At 40.9% G+C, this 18,903-nt stretch overlaps 1 protein-coding gene across 3 annotated transcripts; it reads right to left on the reverse strand.

Moving 5' to 3' along the window:
• Positions 1-5,833: 5,833 nt before the first annotated feature.
• si:ch211-117m20.4 (CUB and sushi domain-containing protein 1) lies at positions 5,834-10,871 on the reverse strand. 3 transcript variants are annotated; one of them, XM_058627519.1, is made up of 5 exons: positions 10,519-10,871; positions 10,164-10,328; positions 8,851-9,018; positions 8,073-8,276; positions 5,834-7,151 (listed from the first exon to the last, which is right to left on the reverse strand). In XM_058627519.1, the coding sequence occupies exons 1-5, from the start codon at positions 10,622-10,624 to the stop codon at positions 7,138-7,140; spliced, it is 657 nt and encodes a 218-aa protein (XP_058483502.1). In that variant the 5' UTR covers positions 10,625-10,871; the 3' UTR covers positions 5,834-7,137. The 3 variants fall into 3 exon arrangements, with proteins under 3 accessions (XP_058483502.1, XP_058483501.1, XP_058483500.1); XM_058627518.1 differs by lacking the exon at positions 5,834-7,151 and having other exon boundaries at positions 7,812-8,276; positions 10,525-10,871; XM_058627517.1 differs by lacking the exon at positions 5,834-7,151 and having other exon boundaries at positions 7,812-8,276.
• Between the last annotated feature and the right edge of the window lie 8,032 nt (positions 10,872-18,903).

Consider the following 18,903-nt stretch of genomic DNA (forward strand, 5'->3'; position numbering starts at 1 on the left):
CAGTGGCTAGAACAACCAGTTTAATAGTGAGTAGCCTATTAAAAAAAAGTCCTCACTTCAATCCAGATGGCGGTAATGAGCCTAAAAGCTGCCAGAAAACATCATTAGCCTACAGAAGAAGTAGTTTGTGCAGCACCATGTGCAGATGTAGTTTTGTTGGGCTCCTCACGGGACTATTTCTCTTTTTAAACCCCTCTGTACGACCCTACGCGTGCTATAAACAAGTTAGAACGACAAGTAAGGAAAATGCCAAAAAATCGCCAAGCAAACAAGTCAAAGCCGGTGGCTAATGCTAACGACGATAACCAACCAACCAGTTGGCAGTTAGAATATTCTATTTTTAATTATTTCTTTTTCTCTCCCCCCCCTTTTCTGGGGTATGGAGTACTACTGTGACTAATAACTAATATAAAGGGAAAATCAATAAAAAAATATTTGAATAATAATAATAGTAAGTTTGATATTTTAAATCCTCCCCAAACGGATCCACATCAGCATGTTTTTACATAAGCATGAGCTACATAAAATCCAAATATTGTTTTATTTATTCCAAAGTGGGTCACTTTTTATAATAATTTTAAAATAATGGAAGGACACAAGTTTTCTTTTTTGTAGTTATTAAATTTCACAAATGCAACGAACTTTGTTATTATACTTATATATGACACATGATGTTATCTTCATTTTATGGGTCAAATAGGTTTTGTGTCTCCAGATGAATTATATTTGGGGGGATAGGGTTCAAAAATGGCTCATCTGATACTAGAAGTTGTAGACCTCTGCTCTCGATGGACCACGGTCATGATAGGCGATAGGAGCAGGGATAAGAAGAGATGGTCCGGAGGCACAGGCACAGCGGCTTTTAGACAGTTGGCTTGACAATGAGGATGGAGCAGGAAGACCAATCAAACTGTGGGTTATGAAGCCTGAGCCAAGGAACCCTAACCCTCTTGGTGATTAACTGAGAGGAGCAGAGTGAGAGGAATGGTACAGTGAGTTATGTAAAGGGATTAGCAGGATGTTAGCTTGGGTTATCAGATTTGAATCGATAAAATTGAATATAGGAAATTTACAGTAAAGCTAGGAAGTAGCGAGAGCTGCTGCAACCGGCTGCCAAACGGGAGACGCCCGCAGCCTGTGCATCTCTGATTGTTAAGCGTTTCCAAAGTGTTGCCTAGGACTGTTTTATAGGAACGGATCAGGAGCGGTTTCACACAAGTGCATGTGGCACAAAAATAATCCGATATGTATAAATAAATACATGGATGATGTTGATTATGGTGTGTGTGTGCCTGCAGTTGAAGCAATACAGGGCATTGTCATCCACTGCGCCTCAAATCAGCACAGCGTTGTCATCCGACAAGGTACAGTCATTTGTCATGTTTTCCAGGAATATAACTTATCTCACACAGTTGTAGTTATTTCTTCACATAAAATAAAGTTTAATAAATAAAGTCAGGTTTACTTCTGCGTCGCCTCTACGCTGTAGATACGGGAATTTTCCCACTAGCTCGTCATTTAACCAACTTAAGCGTAAGCAAGATGGGTGTGAGGCCCAGGGACCGTCTGCAAAGTGCGTCGCTGAAAAGACAAGCTCCACAAAAAAATCAATAGGTTCACTGCTCTTAACTGTTGTGTTACAAAGATCACCACAGACAAAGATGTACTTCCCATGGTCACACTACAGCTCGTATTTTGGACAAAAATGCTTTTAGATATTTTTTTGTGAATTTTATTTGAAAAAATTTTTAATAACTTTGCTACTATACATTGCAGAGTCACCAAAATCACCTCACAAAAAGATGACACTACAGCTCTTATTTTGGACAAACATGCTTTTAAACAGTGCCGCTAGCATCCTGCTGGGAGTACATAAACACAAACACATCACACCCATTCTCCACTCACTACACTGGCTTCCTATCTCCGCCCATATCGAATATAAAGTCTCCCTCCTCACATTCCAGTGCATCCATGGTCATCCAACACCCCCCAGTACCTCAAAGAACTTCTCCCCCCCCAGACCTCAGCTCACTCACTTCGCTCCACCAACAGCTACAGACTTCTCCCTCCCAGGACTAAGTCCCGCAAACTCGGAGCAAACTTCTGCCCCTCTGCTCCTCGACTGTGGAACACCCTCCCTGAACATCTCACGGTTCCCAACAAACGGCCTACCTTTAAAAAAAAAATTCTTTTAATCTGTAATTGTTTCTTGTTTTAATCTTGCCTGTTTTTGTAGTCCTTTGAGATTTTCTTTTAAATATAAAGTGCGTTACAAAGAAAATGTATTATTATTATTATTACCATTCCTAAGCGAAAATGCATGCGTGCACACACACACACACACACACAGACAATGTGGGGCCAAAAAAGGCAAAAATAGGTTTAGTGGAATTTGTTCTTTATTATATTAACATATTCCTGTAAGACAACTCACCCAAGACTGAGCTACTATTGCTCAATCTTTTTTAATACCTTTACTTTTACTTCTAAAACATTTTATTACAGAAAATTAGTTTTGATACTAAATACAGTACATGTCATATACTTTAAGACTTTCATCATATTATAAAAAAGATACTTGTACTTTTACTCAAATATCCCTTTTAGGTACTTCATGTACAGGTGTTCAGGTACTGTATGTTGGCCCTGCGATGGACTGGTGACCTGTCCAGGGTGTACCCCGCCATTCATGACACTGTGTCAGATGGGATTGGCTCCAGCAAACCTTCAGGACAAAGACAATGAATCAATTAATGATTGAATGTCCACATGTCTCAATGGAGTAGCTGGGAGTGAGCGTGAGCAGACATACTGGGAAATCCTGTCAGAACGCTCTGGAGAGAACAGTGTGCTGCATGCGGGTTAGTGTCCTCCCCAGGGTGTCAATATGACATATCTGAGAACGGCTTAATGAGCTGTAATGAAGCAGGAGAATTGGTTATCCTTTCACTTACTGCCTAAGGATGCTCTCTTGTGTGATTCTTTGGAAACCACCTGCTATCGTGTGTAAATGTTTCCTGTATTAATCATGAATAGTTTGGAACATTCATTCAGATTCTTTGGTTTTTGAAAAAAGCCTTTCTTTGTGAACTGAGCAGCACAGAATCTGTGTACCTGTATGACCTCTATGACCTACGTGTATACCTTTGTTCTAGTGATGCTTCTTTTTCTTATTACAACCCACCACTGTGGAACAACCTTCCCCAAGACCTGAGGGCAGAACACAGCTTAGAACACAGCTTAGCTTAGTTCATACTTATTTATCTATTGGTATTTAGTTTTGTGTCTATTTATTTATTTTGCTATTATATTTTTATTTTATTTTATTGATATTTATTAATTTTATCCAATTTTTGCATCAGAGAAAGTGAGAAAGTCATTTGTCTTTATCAAGTTGTATGAATGCATATGGGAAATATTATTTATTATAATATGTATTTGGGTGGGGATTTTTTTAACGTAAAACACTTTGTGTCGCATTTCATTTGTATAAAAGGTGATCAATGCACAGAAATTAAAACCCAACAAAACCCAACTGTTGAGTTGGGTTTTAATTGTCAACAATCATAAGAAAAACATCAAAGAGTGGCACTAGTTAAAAAAATACTGAACTTTTTTTTCAAATCTTTACTAGAAATTAGGGCTTAATGATCTAGGGAAAGTCGTTCTAACACATATTGCAACAGTGATTTGATATGTAGTATAATTCTTAAGGCTTTAACACAATGACTATGAATCTGAAGTGTCAAAGTCAACATAAGATGCCATTACAATAGAAATGGGATATAATCTTTATTTATAGATTACTTGTCTCATATTGATGACCTCTCAAATCTGCTTTAAACTATCATTTTGCCATTCATCCTTTCACTCATACATTCATACAGTGCGTCTAGGGTAGAGTGGGTTAAGATGAGTCACTTTTTACTTATGCTGTCCTGGAGGTAAGGAAAAATGACACAGACATAGAATGAAAACATATACCTTTATTTCAGGATGCCTACCTTAGACAGTTTTAACAGTTTTGAACTTGCGAGAACAACCACCAGTCAGTTTCAAAACCATTTAATCAAAACAACTATTCAATATTCCAACTGTCAAGGTTGCAGGGGAATATGAACTGTTGCTCCCTCCTTGCAGTTCCTCCAGCCTCTTGAGGTTGAGGTAGCTTCTTCAGCACATAACTCAGTGGGAAAGATGCCTCATCATCCTTTCCCTTGAATGCAAAGGTGGGTTTCTTACTGCCAGTGATCCCTCAGATTCTTCTGGGAAATCTGGCACTCATGCATGGATGCAAATTTTACGATGACAAATCACCAACCAGCAGATCTAAGACCTCTGGTTCAGTTCTTTCATCGCTGGCGCTCTCATGCTCAGAAGTGTCATCAAATGGGATGGTAACATCATTCTCCTCAGAGCTGCTTTGCACTGTGATTATCTTCTTTCCTTTTTCTGCCACTTCCTGCGTTGGTGTCTGTACTGTTGTTACATCTGTTTTGTCAACTTTATAAATCATGTTTGGAGGGAATTTATGCCTGTTTTATGATGATAATCAGAATAGTTAAACGTTAAAGGTACAGTTTGTAGTATTTCTGGGGCTATATTAGCAAAAATCGAATTTACTGTCCATAAGAAGGACACCTGTGGTGTATAATCGCTGTATAATAATTATTGTATGATTTTCGTGGCCTTAGAAAAAGCTATTTATTATAAAAAAGCAGGTGCCGCTACCACAAAGTCCTCCCCCACTTTAGCAGGTAAAGCCTTAGCTGCTACTTTAAAATGTTAGCTGTTAAAGTGGTGGAGGATGAGGAGGGTGTGATCTCCTCTGTGCTCATGTGTTGGACTGAGGCTGTAGCTCAGAGTTTTTAAATATTCTTATTGTTTCTTACTAGGGATGGGACTTTTTTTTTTTTTTTTTAAACGACCGACAATCGACACGTGCTAAACAAGTTGAAATGCCGGGGGGGCGGGGCTTATGGGATTTTCATGTGTATTTGTGATTGCATTTTGTCTTTCAAGTTATTACATTGCCTATTCAAATAAACATCATAAAGTGCGCTACACAAATAAAGACGGCATCTAAACCCAGTCAAGATCCTGCACTCTGGTGGACACTTAACGAGCGCAGGTTCAAAAACCTGAGCCGTCTGGCGAAAGCCTACCTCTGCATCCCTGCCACATGTCAGGGGGGAGAGTGTTCTCTGCCGTGGGATTAATAGTGAATAGACTCCGCACTCGCCTTCACAAGGACATGCTTGTGTTCTTGAACAAAAACTAGGCCGAATGGTAAGATAAGTTCACCTATTAGAGATGCGTGGTTGGCGGTTACGCCCACGGACACTGATAATCCGCGGAGTGGGCAGATTATATTTTTTCCAAAAATAAAATTTGGATGAATTTTCAGTATACATATGTTAACATATTGACAAGATCTGAAACGAGGCAGAAATTAGTTGACCTAAACGACCTGCACAGCTGCTGTGTTCCATATGTTTAGCAGACTGCTACTACAATGAATGATTTTTTTTAATTGATTAATTGATTAATTAATCCAAAAAATATTGCTGGATTATTGATATTTAGCAGTGGGTGTGGATGACATTACAGCTCATCCCTATCACCCATTTTAGCCTCACTGCTTTTTTATTGTGATTAGATCAGCGTGATTGATCTTTTTGTTTCGTTTAGTTGTTGGTCACTGCTTTGATTTGTCAATATTATAGTTTTTGGACCTAAAATGAAGTACAGTGTAGAATATTTTCCACCCTCCACTGTTGCAGCTGCTATAAAACACTATCCAGGTACTGAAGTTTTGCAGTTATGTATTAGAAGAAGTTGATTGTTCACAGGGTTTTATGTGAACGTTAATTGTTGCCTTTGTATTTCCTGATGTGTCACACACTATACCTTACAGAGATGAGTTGAACAAAGGTAACAGATAAACTGTCTTTGTTTATCTGTTACTTTACCTATTATGTCTTTGCACTTTATGTCACTGTTTTTTTATTCACAAGTGTTTTTATTTTAATATCCTTATTTGTGCAGCTTATATGACATGGACATTGTAATGCTGTACATGGAGGGAAATGTGTTCAGTTTGGTGTTATTTTACAGCTACAGTTCCCTGAATACTGTATGTCCTTTTGTTTTATGTCCTGTTCACAGAAAGGTTTGAACAGATGAAGGTTTACCTCACTTTCAAACCCAGATGATGAGAAGAATGACAGCTCTGATGAGAAATGTTATGCCAATTTCCAAAGAGTTGGATGCTAAAACATAATACATTATAAAGTTATTTTGACTTCAAATAGAAAAGCATTATTTTTATCTTATTTTATTTATTTTTTTTACAATCCATCTGATACCTTTTTACAGTTCAATTTTTTTTCTTCAAATTTATATAAAAATAACATTTTGACTACAACAAAAAAAATATTTGAAGCCATTTTCCACAAGAGATAAAATACTAAAACATGCACACAGGAAACTTACTATCTATAGAAACTGTTCCTTCAGTGGGACTGCTGAGCTCAGACTGCAACTCTTTTCTAACAAGATTAAAGTTTCAGCTCCTTTCAGCACAGATGGACAGAGAGAAGCCACAAAGTAGAGACACTAATCTCTGTGATTTCACTACCTTTTCTCCTTGTCTTTACCTTAATTTCCCAAATTAAATAAAATAGTAAGTCAGCCAATGAGAGATTGATGTCTAAACTACAATATCCCAACTGTGAGTAATAAGTTGCCTTCTCAGAACCTTACCACCTGACATTTATTATTATTGTATTATTTGAAGTATTTCAAATAATTATTCTAAAAAATAATAATGAGTCTGACAAAACCCCTTGGAATTACAATGAGTAAATTTCATCTCCCTCTCTCACTGCCTCAGAGGGAATTAAAAAACCTCTTGCACTGAAATCTTCCTGTCATGTTGTAAAATCTTGTTTTCATCTTCATGTGAGAAAAAAAAAAAGGTCTGTATATTGAATAATCCACAAAACGAGATGAAGTAGCAAATACAAGGGTGGGTTGACTAGTTCATAGGCTGACTAAGGAGTAATGAGCAAGCAATAAAACTTGGCAACTCGACTTCCTCGGATCTTCTCACTGTGTCTATTCATCCAAGTGTTAGCCTGCAGTTGCTGAAAATGACAAAACAAACGTGTGGTTTGCATGAAATTCCTTGACGATGAGTTCAAAAGTTCAAAGCAACACACAAACACATTCAAGTATTTACACCGAGACAACACTGCAACATGCTTACATAGGTCTGGCCAATATATATATCTAAAGACAAGATATGGTCTTTTTATGGATTTTGGATATTGTCACATGGTGATAAGGTATCTGTGATGACTATTCCTGGTTTTAAAGGCTGTATTGATAATCATCCTATTTATATTGAATCCATCCATCCATCGATTGTCTAGCACTTTATCCTTCACATGAGGGTCGCAGGGCTGCTGGTGCCAATCCCAGCTGAGATAAGGTGAAAGGTGTGGTACACACTGGACTGGTAACCAGTCCAAGGCGGGGCCAACGAGTGACGTGCGGTAAGGGGAGGGGTAAGGGTTTTCTGTATGATTTCAACATTTTTATGGTCAAAATCAGTGAATTTATGCATTTCCTGTTCAAATAGGAGAGCGGTGAGGTAAGGCAGCGATGAGCCTCACACGCTGACTGAAGCAGGAAGTGCCCATTGCTGCCTTACTTTATATCGCCAATATACATGTTTGATTATACATGTACTGCACATGCTCACGTGCCACAGTCCGTCTAATATATTTAATGAATGTGTGCAACCTATAAAGGGTAGATATTTTAGACAGAGTGCATTTACAGTGTACTTTTCCTCTCCTTTGAGAAGCACAGATATCTCAAAAGAAAACTTTCCATGAGCCCAGAGAAACAACCTGTGTGCAGCTTTATATATCTTGATATATCTTGATAAAGCTTGTTTATCAGGATATAGCCTAAAAATATCCACATATAATTTATAAGCCATATATTGCCCAGACATATGCTTACATAACATTAAAAGTAATAGGAAATTATATACTCACCACATGATAAAGCGCAGTCACAAATGCAAGGAACACACTGTGCAAAAAAACGCTTCCAGCCCGTCTCCTTGTTCTTGCAATTATCTATCAGAGTGCAGCCTTGTTTGGGTTTTGGGCCAAAGTAGATTTTATAAGCACAAGTGGAGTTGCAGGTCCCATTTAGTTCCCTCTCACTTACTTCAATACGACCCCGCTGACACATTCCTATAGGACAGGTACAAGGATGAATTACTGAACGGACCTAGGGGTCCCTGAAGCCCAACCCTCTGCATGACTATCATGTTATCTTCGCTAGTATGTTATTCATCCTGCTATTTAACAGGTGTTGCCTGACCAAAAGCACATAATGGTAGGTTTTAACTGGCAGAATCTGTAAGATTCCTTACATGACAACCAAAAATTTTAACAGAATTTTTTTTTCTTTTGCAAAAATCTGATGCTCTTGTTATTGAAAATAAAAGCCCTAGTGGTCTTGTCAGTGAATTGGAGTGAGGCTAGACTAGTGTGTTAGTCTGCTGAAGGCACAGTTGGATTAATGAGTAAAGATTTGTCAATAGAGGGCACGAGTAAGAAAACTCTTGAAGGGGTCACTCACGAGTAATGACAAGGTTACTCATGATTAAATCCCTTTTTTTTATGAATTAGCTTTTAACGCAACTTTTGTACCCCTGTTGATTTGTGCGGGGGCTCTTTTCCCGCCTGTGTCTCATAATCTGTCTCAAGAAATGTGGAGTATAAATCATATGTTGAGCTAAAACAGATGATAATAGTTACTCACGGAGGCAGGTGGGTTTTGATGTCCACAGTCCGTTAGGTTGGCAAAAGCTGGTCGGATTTCCCACCAGCATGAAGCCAGAGCGACAGGTGTACCTCACTGTGGAGCCCACCCACCAGTCATTACCATACACTACACCATTATAGTCCACATGGGGTCTCCCGCAGTTCACTGCCACACAAAAGAAAGAGAAAGGCAAGCAACAGGTGAACCAGAGAGAGTGATTTCACTTTCTCTCCGTTTTTTTTTTGTCAGTGTTTCTATTAAAAAATCAAAAAATCGGATAGGTAACTTTTCCTTTGATGTGGCCCAACTGACATGTGGAGTTCCTCAAGGCTCCATCCTAGGCCCTATTATTTTTCTTCTGTATATGTTGCCCCTTGGTCGTGTTTTTCAAAAACATCACATTTCTTTTCATTGCTTTGTGGACGATGTCCAGATTTACCTGCCACTAAGGTCAATAGGCAAGGACTCATTTTTTGATTGCTTGAGTGATGTTAAATCATGGATGAGTGCTAATTTTCTAAATCTTAATGAATCCAAGACAGAGATTATTCTGTTTGGAGGAAACACCTCCTCAGCCGGTTCTGCTGATATCCTGGGGACCCTGAGTTCCAACATTCAGTCCTGTGTAAAGAACCTCGGTATCATTTTTGACAGCCATGTTAAATTTGACAAGAAGATCAGTGCTGTATTCCATCTCCGCCTCTTAGCCAAGACCAAGTCCTATTTTTCTAAGATCAACCATGAATAAGTTATCGATGCCTTTGTTACATCTAGATTACCCAGATGCTTAAATGCACTTATTGTAAGTCACTTTGGATAAAAGCGTCTGCTAAATGACATGTAATGTAATGTAATGTAATGATTAGATAATTGTAACTCCCTGTACGTTGGCTTGGACCAATCCTCTCTCAACTGCCTTCAGCTCATCCAAAACGCTTCTCTCCGGCAAGAAAAAGTGCAACCACATCACGCCAGTCCCAGTCTGTTTTCCTATTGATTTTAAACTTCTATTAATGGTTTTTAAAGCCCCCAATGGTACGGTCCCTCTGTATCTTTCTGAGCTCCTGCGTCAGCACACCCCAACCAACTGCTGCCGGAGGTTCCTCAAACCAAACTTAAGTATAAACTTTTATGTTTTACTGTTTTTACTGATTACAGTAATTGTACTGTTTTTATTCTCATTCTCTATTTATGTATTTACGTATTTTTGTATGTAACGTGTGTAACCTCTGTACAGTACTTTGGTCGTTTTGAAGGTGCTCTAGAAATAAAGTTTCAGTTGAGTTGATCTTTGTGGTTGTAAGTTTTACCTCTGCACAGGGACTTGTAGCCGAACCAGCAGCAGCTGGAGTCTCCACAGCGGTCTCTCCTTAGCTCCTGGTGCTTTGCCTTACAGCCTCCATAACAAAGAGGCACTGACCCAGACCAATATGTGTCATTTATGAAATCTGGCTGGGAAATCCATTTTGTCTCACCTAAACAACAGTAAAGACAACTAACGTCTTCTTACAGTACAACAATAAGCAATCAAAATCAGTGGCTCCTTTTTCATTAAATACAACAACTTACTATAATGCAGTGAGCCTTGGCTAATGACTTAGACACCAGACAATTACATGAAGAATATGATGTAAATAAGATTAAATTAGCATTACAGGGTCTTACCACTACCTTCCACCTCTCCAGTCCATCCTTTCAACTGAGTAATTCCTCTGTGGAACAACCCAAACAGTGACAGCAGCAGCAGTGGATAAAACCTCATTCTGCCCATTTTGATTGAATGTGTTCCTATGAGAGAAAAAGTTCAAATGGAAATGTACAGCCTCATAATCATCCTCACAAAGTCAACAGACATGAACAGATTTCTTTGACTGTAAAAAGAAGAAGCCGTGAGCTGTAACACTTAAACTAAGCTGTGTTTGCTGCTGCTGCTGCTTAATCTTATACACACAGCTTATGCCACACACACTGCAGTAGTAGTGCAGGGTGAAGTGGCTCAGTTACGGTGGCCCTGAAGTGCAAATTACCAACACAAATAGAAAAACACAACAACAATAACAAAAACACAAACAACATAAACAGAAACACACTGACATTAACTGCAACGGAAAATGTAGGTACATGCTGTCAAACAAGCATTGTCACTGATTGGACTTTTAACCGGTTTCAGTTAAATTAGTTAGATATTCCTTATATAATTCCAACAATAATTCCAAAAGTAATTATTCTTGTTTTTTATTTTGTTTGGACCCATGTGTGAATTGGATTTTTGGTGTAAATATTTACATATTTTTTTCCTCTGTAAATAACATATGGAAAAAATAAAGAATCTCCTCTTTACAACCTCTGTTGCATCATCTTTGGCTAAAACTAGAGATGTTCCGATACCATTTTTTCCCTCCCGATACCGATTCCGATACTCGTGCTGTCGGTATCTGACGATACCGAGTACCGATACCGATACCAGTGTGTTAAGAAAAAAAATCATACTATGCCTGTGTGTGATACTGTGATATGATTATCATTGTGGTAAGGCCTTGCTCAGGTTAAACCCTTTGTAAAACATGAATGAATACAGCAAATGGAAGCCATTTATTTTTATATTTATTTTTAAATAGAACAGTATAAAAAACAGTAGTGCAACGGCAACTTCAATAAAAACAGGAATAATTATAAAAAAGTGCAGCCATTATGTAATAAAATAAAAAGGCATTTAAATCTTTTAAGCTCTGCTCCCTCAGGTGTGGTCCTGCTCTGTAACGCCTCCATCTTTTCCACCTCTTGGGTCAAAGCATCCTTGGCATGTTTGATGCTGTCTGTACTTGTGAAGTATCTGAAACGACAATGAAAAATAATAAATAAATGTCTAAATGTGTAAAATAAATAAACCACTTCCTCCATAGTTGCTTTTAGTGGTAACATATTAATGCAATAGTAATCAATAATGCAATGTCTAGTTATCCAAAACACCATTTCATAATTTTGCTTATAATATAGACATTTAATAAAAATATTAGACATACCTGTCTTTGAATCTTGGGTCTAAAAGAGTGGCAACTGCATACAAGGGCTCATTCTCGATGGTCTTGAATCTTTTCTGGACAGCCTCAAGAAGGGTTGTTTTCATAGTTTTTATCCCTGTGTCCCCCTCGTTCTCCCGAGCAAGCAGGCGTTTCAGCACTGTGACTGAGGGAATGACTTCAGCTGCAGAAGAGGTGGAGGAGCTAATCTGTCTGGTCAGTTCTTCAAATGGTACAAGAACAGTGATTGTTTTCTCCAGTAAAGCCCACTGGTTAGCCGTAAGGGTAACTGGCAGGTTGTGGTCAGCTCCATATGCTGAAATTGACCGCTTCTGCTCCAGGCAACTCTCGACCATATAATAGGTACTGTTCCACCTTGTTGCTACGTCTTGGTGCAGACGTTTGGTGGGCATTTGGAGATCTTTTTGAATATCCTCCAGGCGTGTAGTAGCCAGTGGCGAGTGTTTGAAATGGGCGACTATCTTCCTACCATTCGCCAGTGCGTCACTCACACTTCTCTGTGACAGTAGCCCTTCATGCACCACAAGCTGGAGAGTGTGGGCGAAGCATCCCAAACTTGGTACATCCATCTTGTCCATGGCTTTCTTCATGTTGCTAGCGTTGTCGCGCAAAACAACATGGACGTTGGACTTGGGGATTTTCCACTTCACTAGCATCCCCTCAATTGCTTCGGCAATTAATGTGCCAGTATGTGACCCTCGGAACTCGTTGGCGTGCAGCACCGCACTTCGAGGGGTAAATGCTGTCTCTCTGTCCACCCAGTGTGACGTTAAACTTAGTAAAGACATGGGGCTCACGTCGGAGGTCCAAATGTCTGTGGCAAAGCTGATTGCATCCACGTTTTTCAGCATACACGAAATATGTTCCATAACTGTCTCGTATAATTTGGGTAGCGCAGTTTCGGAGATATGTTTACGATCTGGCAAACAGTACCTTGGCTCCAAATGCTCCATTAAGCGTCAAAATCCCACATTTTCGACGACAGACAGGGGTTGGTCATCCAGGACAATAAACTCCAAAATTTTGTCTGTTATCTTCGTCGCTTTTTGGCTGTCTTTGGGGAATTTATCAAAACGCTTGAAGGCACCCTCCAGTGTTTGCTGCTGCAGTTTGTCCCTCTTTCCCCCCTTAGCTTTAGTAATGTTAAACTCTTCATGCTCTTTAGCGTGACGCGTCTTCAAATGTTTAATCAAATTGCTGGTGTTAAAACTTGCGACACTCGTGCCACCCCACGAAATTGTGTCTTTACAGATGTTGCATGTTGCCGTCTTACTTGTGGGAGCCTCAACTGTAAAATATTGCCAAACCGCCGACATGATGCGCCAACTTAGCTCCTTTTTCTGATTTAACGGGTCCCAGGCGTCTGTTGATCAATTCTTCGTCGCCCCCCTAAAACAGCAGCTGCCGATGGCAGCACAGCGCAACTATTTTAAGAGCAGCGAAGAAGAACTGTATCAGCGCTAACGGAGCTAACCAGTAAATTACGTGGTATCGGATCGGTGCCTGGACTCCAGTACCCGCCGATACCGATACCAGCATTTTCGGCAGTATCGGAGGCTTTTCCGATACTGGTATCGGAATCGGAACAACTCTAGCTAAAACAGACCTTCTTTCCACAAGAGTCATATTACAGATATTGACCACAGATTATGTCAGTTGAGTGTAGAGTTTGCAAATGAGGTTGTATTAAATTATAATTTGTAGTTTAAAGTGAATATCTTACAGTGTAACAGTGGTTAACATATTTCACAACATTTCACCTTCCTAACTAAAAAACAGCAGCTAACGTACAGTCACGTTGTCGTGACAGTCTGATTAACAGCTGGTTTGACGTTCACAAAAGTTTATAAAGAAATGATTGACTCAGTCATCACCTGTCTCTCCTGCTGTGGAGAAGCTGTGTGTCCATTGACAGACCTGCAGCTGCGCACAAGAGCATTTCCCGGACTCCCGGTAGTTACCGGAGTAAGATGGTTATATCCGGTTATCTGGGCCAATCCGCTCGGCTGTGGGCTGAATTGTGCGCCCAAGAGTTTTCCTGTCTTTTGCATTGTAAGACTGTGTCTGTGTGCTATAGTAAGGAGCTGTGCGCCTTCAATGAACCAGAAATACGTCACTTCACCGGTACTCGCTGTAAACTAGCGAGGCAACGTTTTTAAACGTGAATGTAGATTACACACGTAGTAACAGAGCTAACAGTCACAGTTAACTCTTGTTTTGTCTCTTGCTCAGACAGACTCTCTTTTTCGTTTCTTCGCTTCTTCTGAAAGTATCCGCTTCGTTTTCCTTGGCTCGGTTGTGTAAACGTAAAGCGGAACGCTCGTGCACCCTGTGACGCGTCCCGGAAGAGAGGGTGAAGAAACAGCCAATGTAGAAAAAATGCTGACGTTGTGGAAATGATAAAGGACCGTTCACCACATTTCCAGTCCATAAAACAGTAACGTTATTATGATGGATTTTTGTTAAGGACAAAGACACTTAAGCCCAAGTTGCTGGTAGATGCGCTGCATGAATGTGAGAGAATAGGTGTGAAGAGGTGAATGGCAAAACTGTACTGACTAGAAAAGTGTTATATAAATACAGACCATTTACCACTGTGTTCTGTTAATCATGCTGTGACTGGACTCACCACTTTCACGAAAACTGATCATTGGTCTCTGGTTTCATTCACTTGATCAGCAGATACTTGGTTTTATATCCACACACAGTATATACATACAGTTTAATGAGATAATGAAACCACTCATGTGTTACAGTAGTAGAGTTCAACAAAAAACATGTACTCACATTTTAAAATGCTGGCCTTGTAAAAGGCTGGCAGACATGTCAGCTCCAGCCCTCAAAGGATGAGTGGATGGGTGGATGTTATGCTTTTATTAAATCAGGATACTCACTAAGAGAATAACCTTCAGTTAGGCACTTTGGCAGAACATTTTTGAATCAAGGAAAAAAGTGAACACTTCAGTCAACTGCTGCACATTTACTGGTGGCTCCCAACAACAGCCGTTGGAAAAGTATGTGATTTATGAGATGCAGCTTTTATTTTGTCCCAAAGTTATGAAACACACTTTTGTTGACATAACATAACATAAAAAGTTACCTTTATGTAAATTTGGTGTTGCATTTCATATATGAAAGGTGCTAAATAGATAGTGTAAGAGCCATTTTTTGTGTGGTGTGTGTTGGACACAAATCGTCCACAAGGTGTCACTATTGTGTCGGGTCGCATGAATTGTATTAAACTAGGAACCTTCAGACAGGTAACAGGTGTTGCTGGTTGGAGGAGCATTAATAGTTTTTGACCACTGTCCAACGATGCAACGATGCGCTGGCTCATTGTAAATTTTTGGAAACAAATGGACACTAATTGAGTCTTGCATGCAGTGAGAAATAAACCAACACAAAGCAGCAGAGGACGAAGTTGGACTGTGTTATTTCTATATACTACGGGAGCGGTGTAACGTAGCAACGAGCATGTCAGCTAAGTCATTAGCCATTTTCTATTTGTGATAAACCCGAATGGCAGCCCCTCAGTGGCTTAAAGTTTTAGGCTTAGCCATTACACAAGTCAAAAACTATGCTGAAGAAAAGTGGAAGAGCTTCATCTTGACGGCGATAGATGTCGGAAGCTGCTGGAAACTGATATCTTTTTCACCGGAGTCAGTTGTAGATTCCAGCCAATGTTAGCAGCGAGAGGAAGCCAATGCCTGCACGCTTCAAACATTGGATCAAGCACCTCTTCACCTGCGTCACGATCTCAGGATCTGCTTGTCAAAACACTGGACAGCAGAGTTGTTCACCGGGGTTGGCACTGTTCAAACTATGCGAGGTATGTGTAGCGCTACCTATTGTCAATGGCCATTTTTGTTTGTGCACACACTAGTCGGGGCATAAATCTTATTGTTGCATGAGCAAGGAGGTTAGTGTTGCGACAACGCCACCTGGGTAAACCTGCAGCAAATTCTAAACTTCCATCTTTTAATCATCATTACTGGGACACACAGGTTCGACAATACCACAGGGACAAGAGACGGTTTCAAGTTAAGAAAATACTTTATTAAACAAAAATAAGTAATTAACAAAAGTTCCCACACACCAGTTACCTGGTTCTACGGTAAAGGGATGGTACACCTGCCCATCTCCAGTCGAGCAGAGGAGTACAAGTGCACCAAAGTCAGACTGGAGATGATGCTACTGGACTCAACCGATCCATTTGTAGCCCAAACCGCCCCCATCTTGGCCACCGGGAGGAAGTGGACCCCATTGGCTGCAACTGAGCAAAGGCAACACTCAGACACAGGGACATCGTGAGCCGAGTGCAGGAGGGGAGGAGTGGTCTTGGCCTCAGGGCCAGTACACCAGCGTGGAACAAGGCCACTCCATCTGAGAGACGCAGGCTGGTGATCAAGGAGGTACATCAGGAAGTGGAAGCGGGAAGGTGCGCACAAGCAGTGGTGTGGGCAAAGCAAGGGCAGTGGATGGCATGGGAAGGAGTGGAGAAGAGGAAGATCTCCTGGAAAAAGCTTGGAGATGGAGGCATTCAAGGCGAGCTTTACCATCCGGGCTGCCTACGATATCCTGCCTTCTCCTGCAAACCTAAGCTAGTAGTATGGTGAAGACCCCACATGCCCTCTATGTCCAAGTCCAGCAACACTGAAACACATATTGGTGGGATGCAAGACCGGCCTCACCCAAGGCCGCTACACCTGGTGGCACAACCAGGTGCTAAAGTGTCTTGCAGCAGTGCTGGAAAGTCGTCAAACAAGCTTGAACGCCCTTCCTCCCCACCATTCTGTTGGCGATCAACACCATTACATGTCATTTAGCAGACGCTTTTATCCAAAGCGACTTACAATGGAATTGAGTACAATCAGCCAGGGGTGGAGTCGAACTTGCGACCATTGCGACCATGATGTCTTTCCCACACAGGGTACCGGTCTGAACCACTGAGACACTCCACCGCCCCTTGCCCTCGTCCGGGAGGGCAAGGGGCAATCAAGCCTCACCACCATAAGACCAGACACTGGGCAGCTGGGCAGAGCACGGGACTGGAAGCTGTTGGCAGACTTGAGTGCGAAGCTCTGCTTCCCAGCTGAGATCGCATCCACCATGTGGGGTATCAGTGAAACAAAAAAGAGGGCACCCACTTGACAATCCTGTGTTTATTTATTTATTTTTTATTTTGGTTGAGGGATAGCACCATCTAGTCCGACACAACAGACCCTTTGGATGGGACCATTTTTGTCTCTCTTGTAAGTCCAGCATCTCCAAAACAAATCCGCTAAGTATTGGATCTGGCGCCATCTGAGCCTGGAGTATACGTCATTTCTGTCAAATATGCCAGGAGGTAGTGGGGTTATGGCCTTCATCAACAGCAGATGATTTGGGGTCAAAGCCTCCAGGTCATTTGGATCGTTTGTGAGACTCTGGTGATAGGATGGCTATTTATAATCGCCTCAACCTCACAAAGCAGAGTGTGCAGCCCCTCCTCAATTGTTTGCTGCTTCACAATGGAGTTGAGCACTTTCCTTGTTGTCTTTATCTGCCACTCCCATAAATGGGATGCGGACGGTAGGTTGAACATCCATGTGATGCCTTTACTCTGTGTCTTGAACTTTGCATTATTCAAAGCCTGTATTGCCTCCTGCAGCTCATGCTCCGTGCCCACAAAGTTTGTTCCATTGTCGGAGCTCATCAGCCAGACCGGACCTCTCCTAGCAATGAACCTGCGCAGTGTGTGAATGCAGGAGTCGGTTTCCAAATAACTTGCTTCCGCGATGTGCACAGCTCTCACTGTCAAACAGATAAAAACCACACCATACCTTTTGATCATGGTCCTACCTCTTTTTATCAAAAGGACCGAAATTATCCACGCCAACACTTGTAAATGGTGGCTTATCAGGTACAAGTCCGTCACTGGGAAGTAGTGATGGGTCGGTCGCGAACGAGAGTCGGATTAGAGCCGGCTCTTTGAAGTGAACGACGGGAGCCGGCTCGCGATCGAGAGAGCCGGCTCCCGATCAGGGCGTTTTTTTTTGTTTTTTTTTATTGTCTTTTAAAGCCGCATTGGTCAATATGTGTGGCTGTGGCAGCGTCTGTGTGACTACTCTGAGCAAAAGGGGGGAGGGGAGGGGTTACAGACACTCGCATGCAGCATGAACAGGAGGGAGAGAGACGAGAGTGAGAGGAGCGCAAGAGGATTTTACCATTTTACCGAAGATGAGTGACAGGAGTAAAATTTGGACACATTTTAAAAAGGCAGAGTGTACACTATGTAAAATACAAATTTTATATTGAGCAGGCTCCACAAACAACCTGCACAGGCAAATGTGAAATAATCATCCAACAGTGCAATTAATGGAGTTGGAGAAAAGACCAGCAAGGGACTCTGCTAATGAAGGTGCCAGTGTGTCAACTCCTGCAACTGTTGCTGCTCCTATGTCTGTAGCATCAGCCAGTATATCACCACCACAGCCACCTAGTAGACCTACATCCCAGAGCTCTATGAGCCAGTTTTTGCAAAAGGCTATGACCCCAGCAAAACAAGACTCAATTGATGAGAAATTGGCTAAAATGATAGCACAAGATTTTCAGCCATTTTCCATCGTGGAAAGGGTTTCAAAGTTATACTTATGCTCTCAATCCAATGTATACACTTCTAAGCATGAAAACACTTTCCAAAATAATCTTCCCAGGCCTATATGACAAAGAACGTACTTTACTCCTAGAAAGGGTCAAAAAAGCCACAGGTGTTTGTTTGACAACTGACTGCTGGACATCCCGAACCACCTACATGTCAGTTACATGCATGCATGGTTTATTTATGTATATGTTTAGTTATGTTAAGTTTATTAATAAAGCCATATAAATACTATACATATGTTATATTTTATGTTTTTTTACATAAGTAATTCATTTTACACATAATTTGGTAATAAATTAATTTAAGTAACAAAAAATCTGAGGAGCCACTTGGGAGCCAAAAGAGCCGGCTCTTTTTAGTGAGCCG

This window comes from Solea solea, chromosome 4 (assembly GCF_958295425.1).
Source record: "Solea solea chromosome 4, fSolSol10.1, whole genome shotgun sequence".
NCBI classification, from domain to species: domain Eukaryota; kingdom Metazoa; phylum Chordata; class Actinopteri; order Pleuronectiformes; family Soleidae; genus Solea; species Solea solea.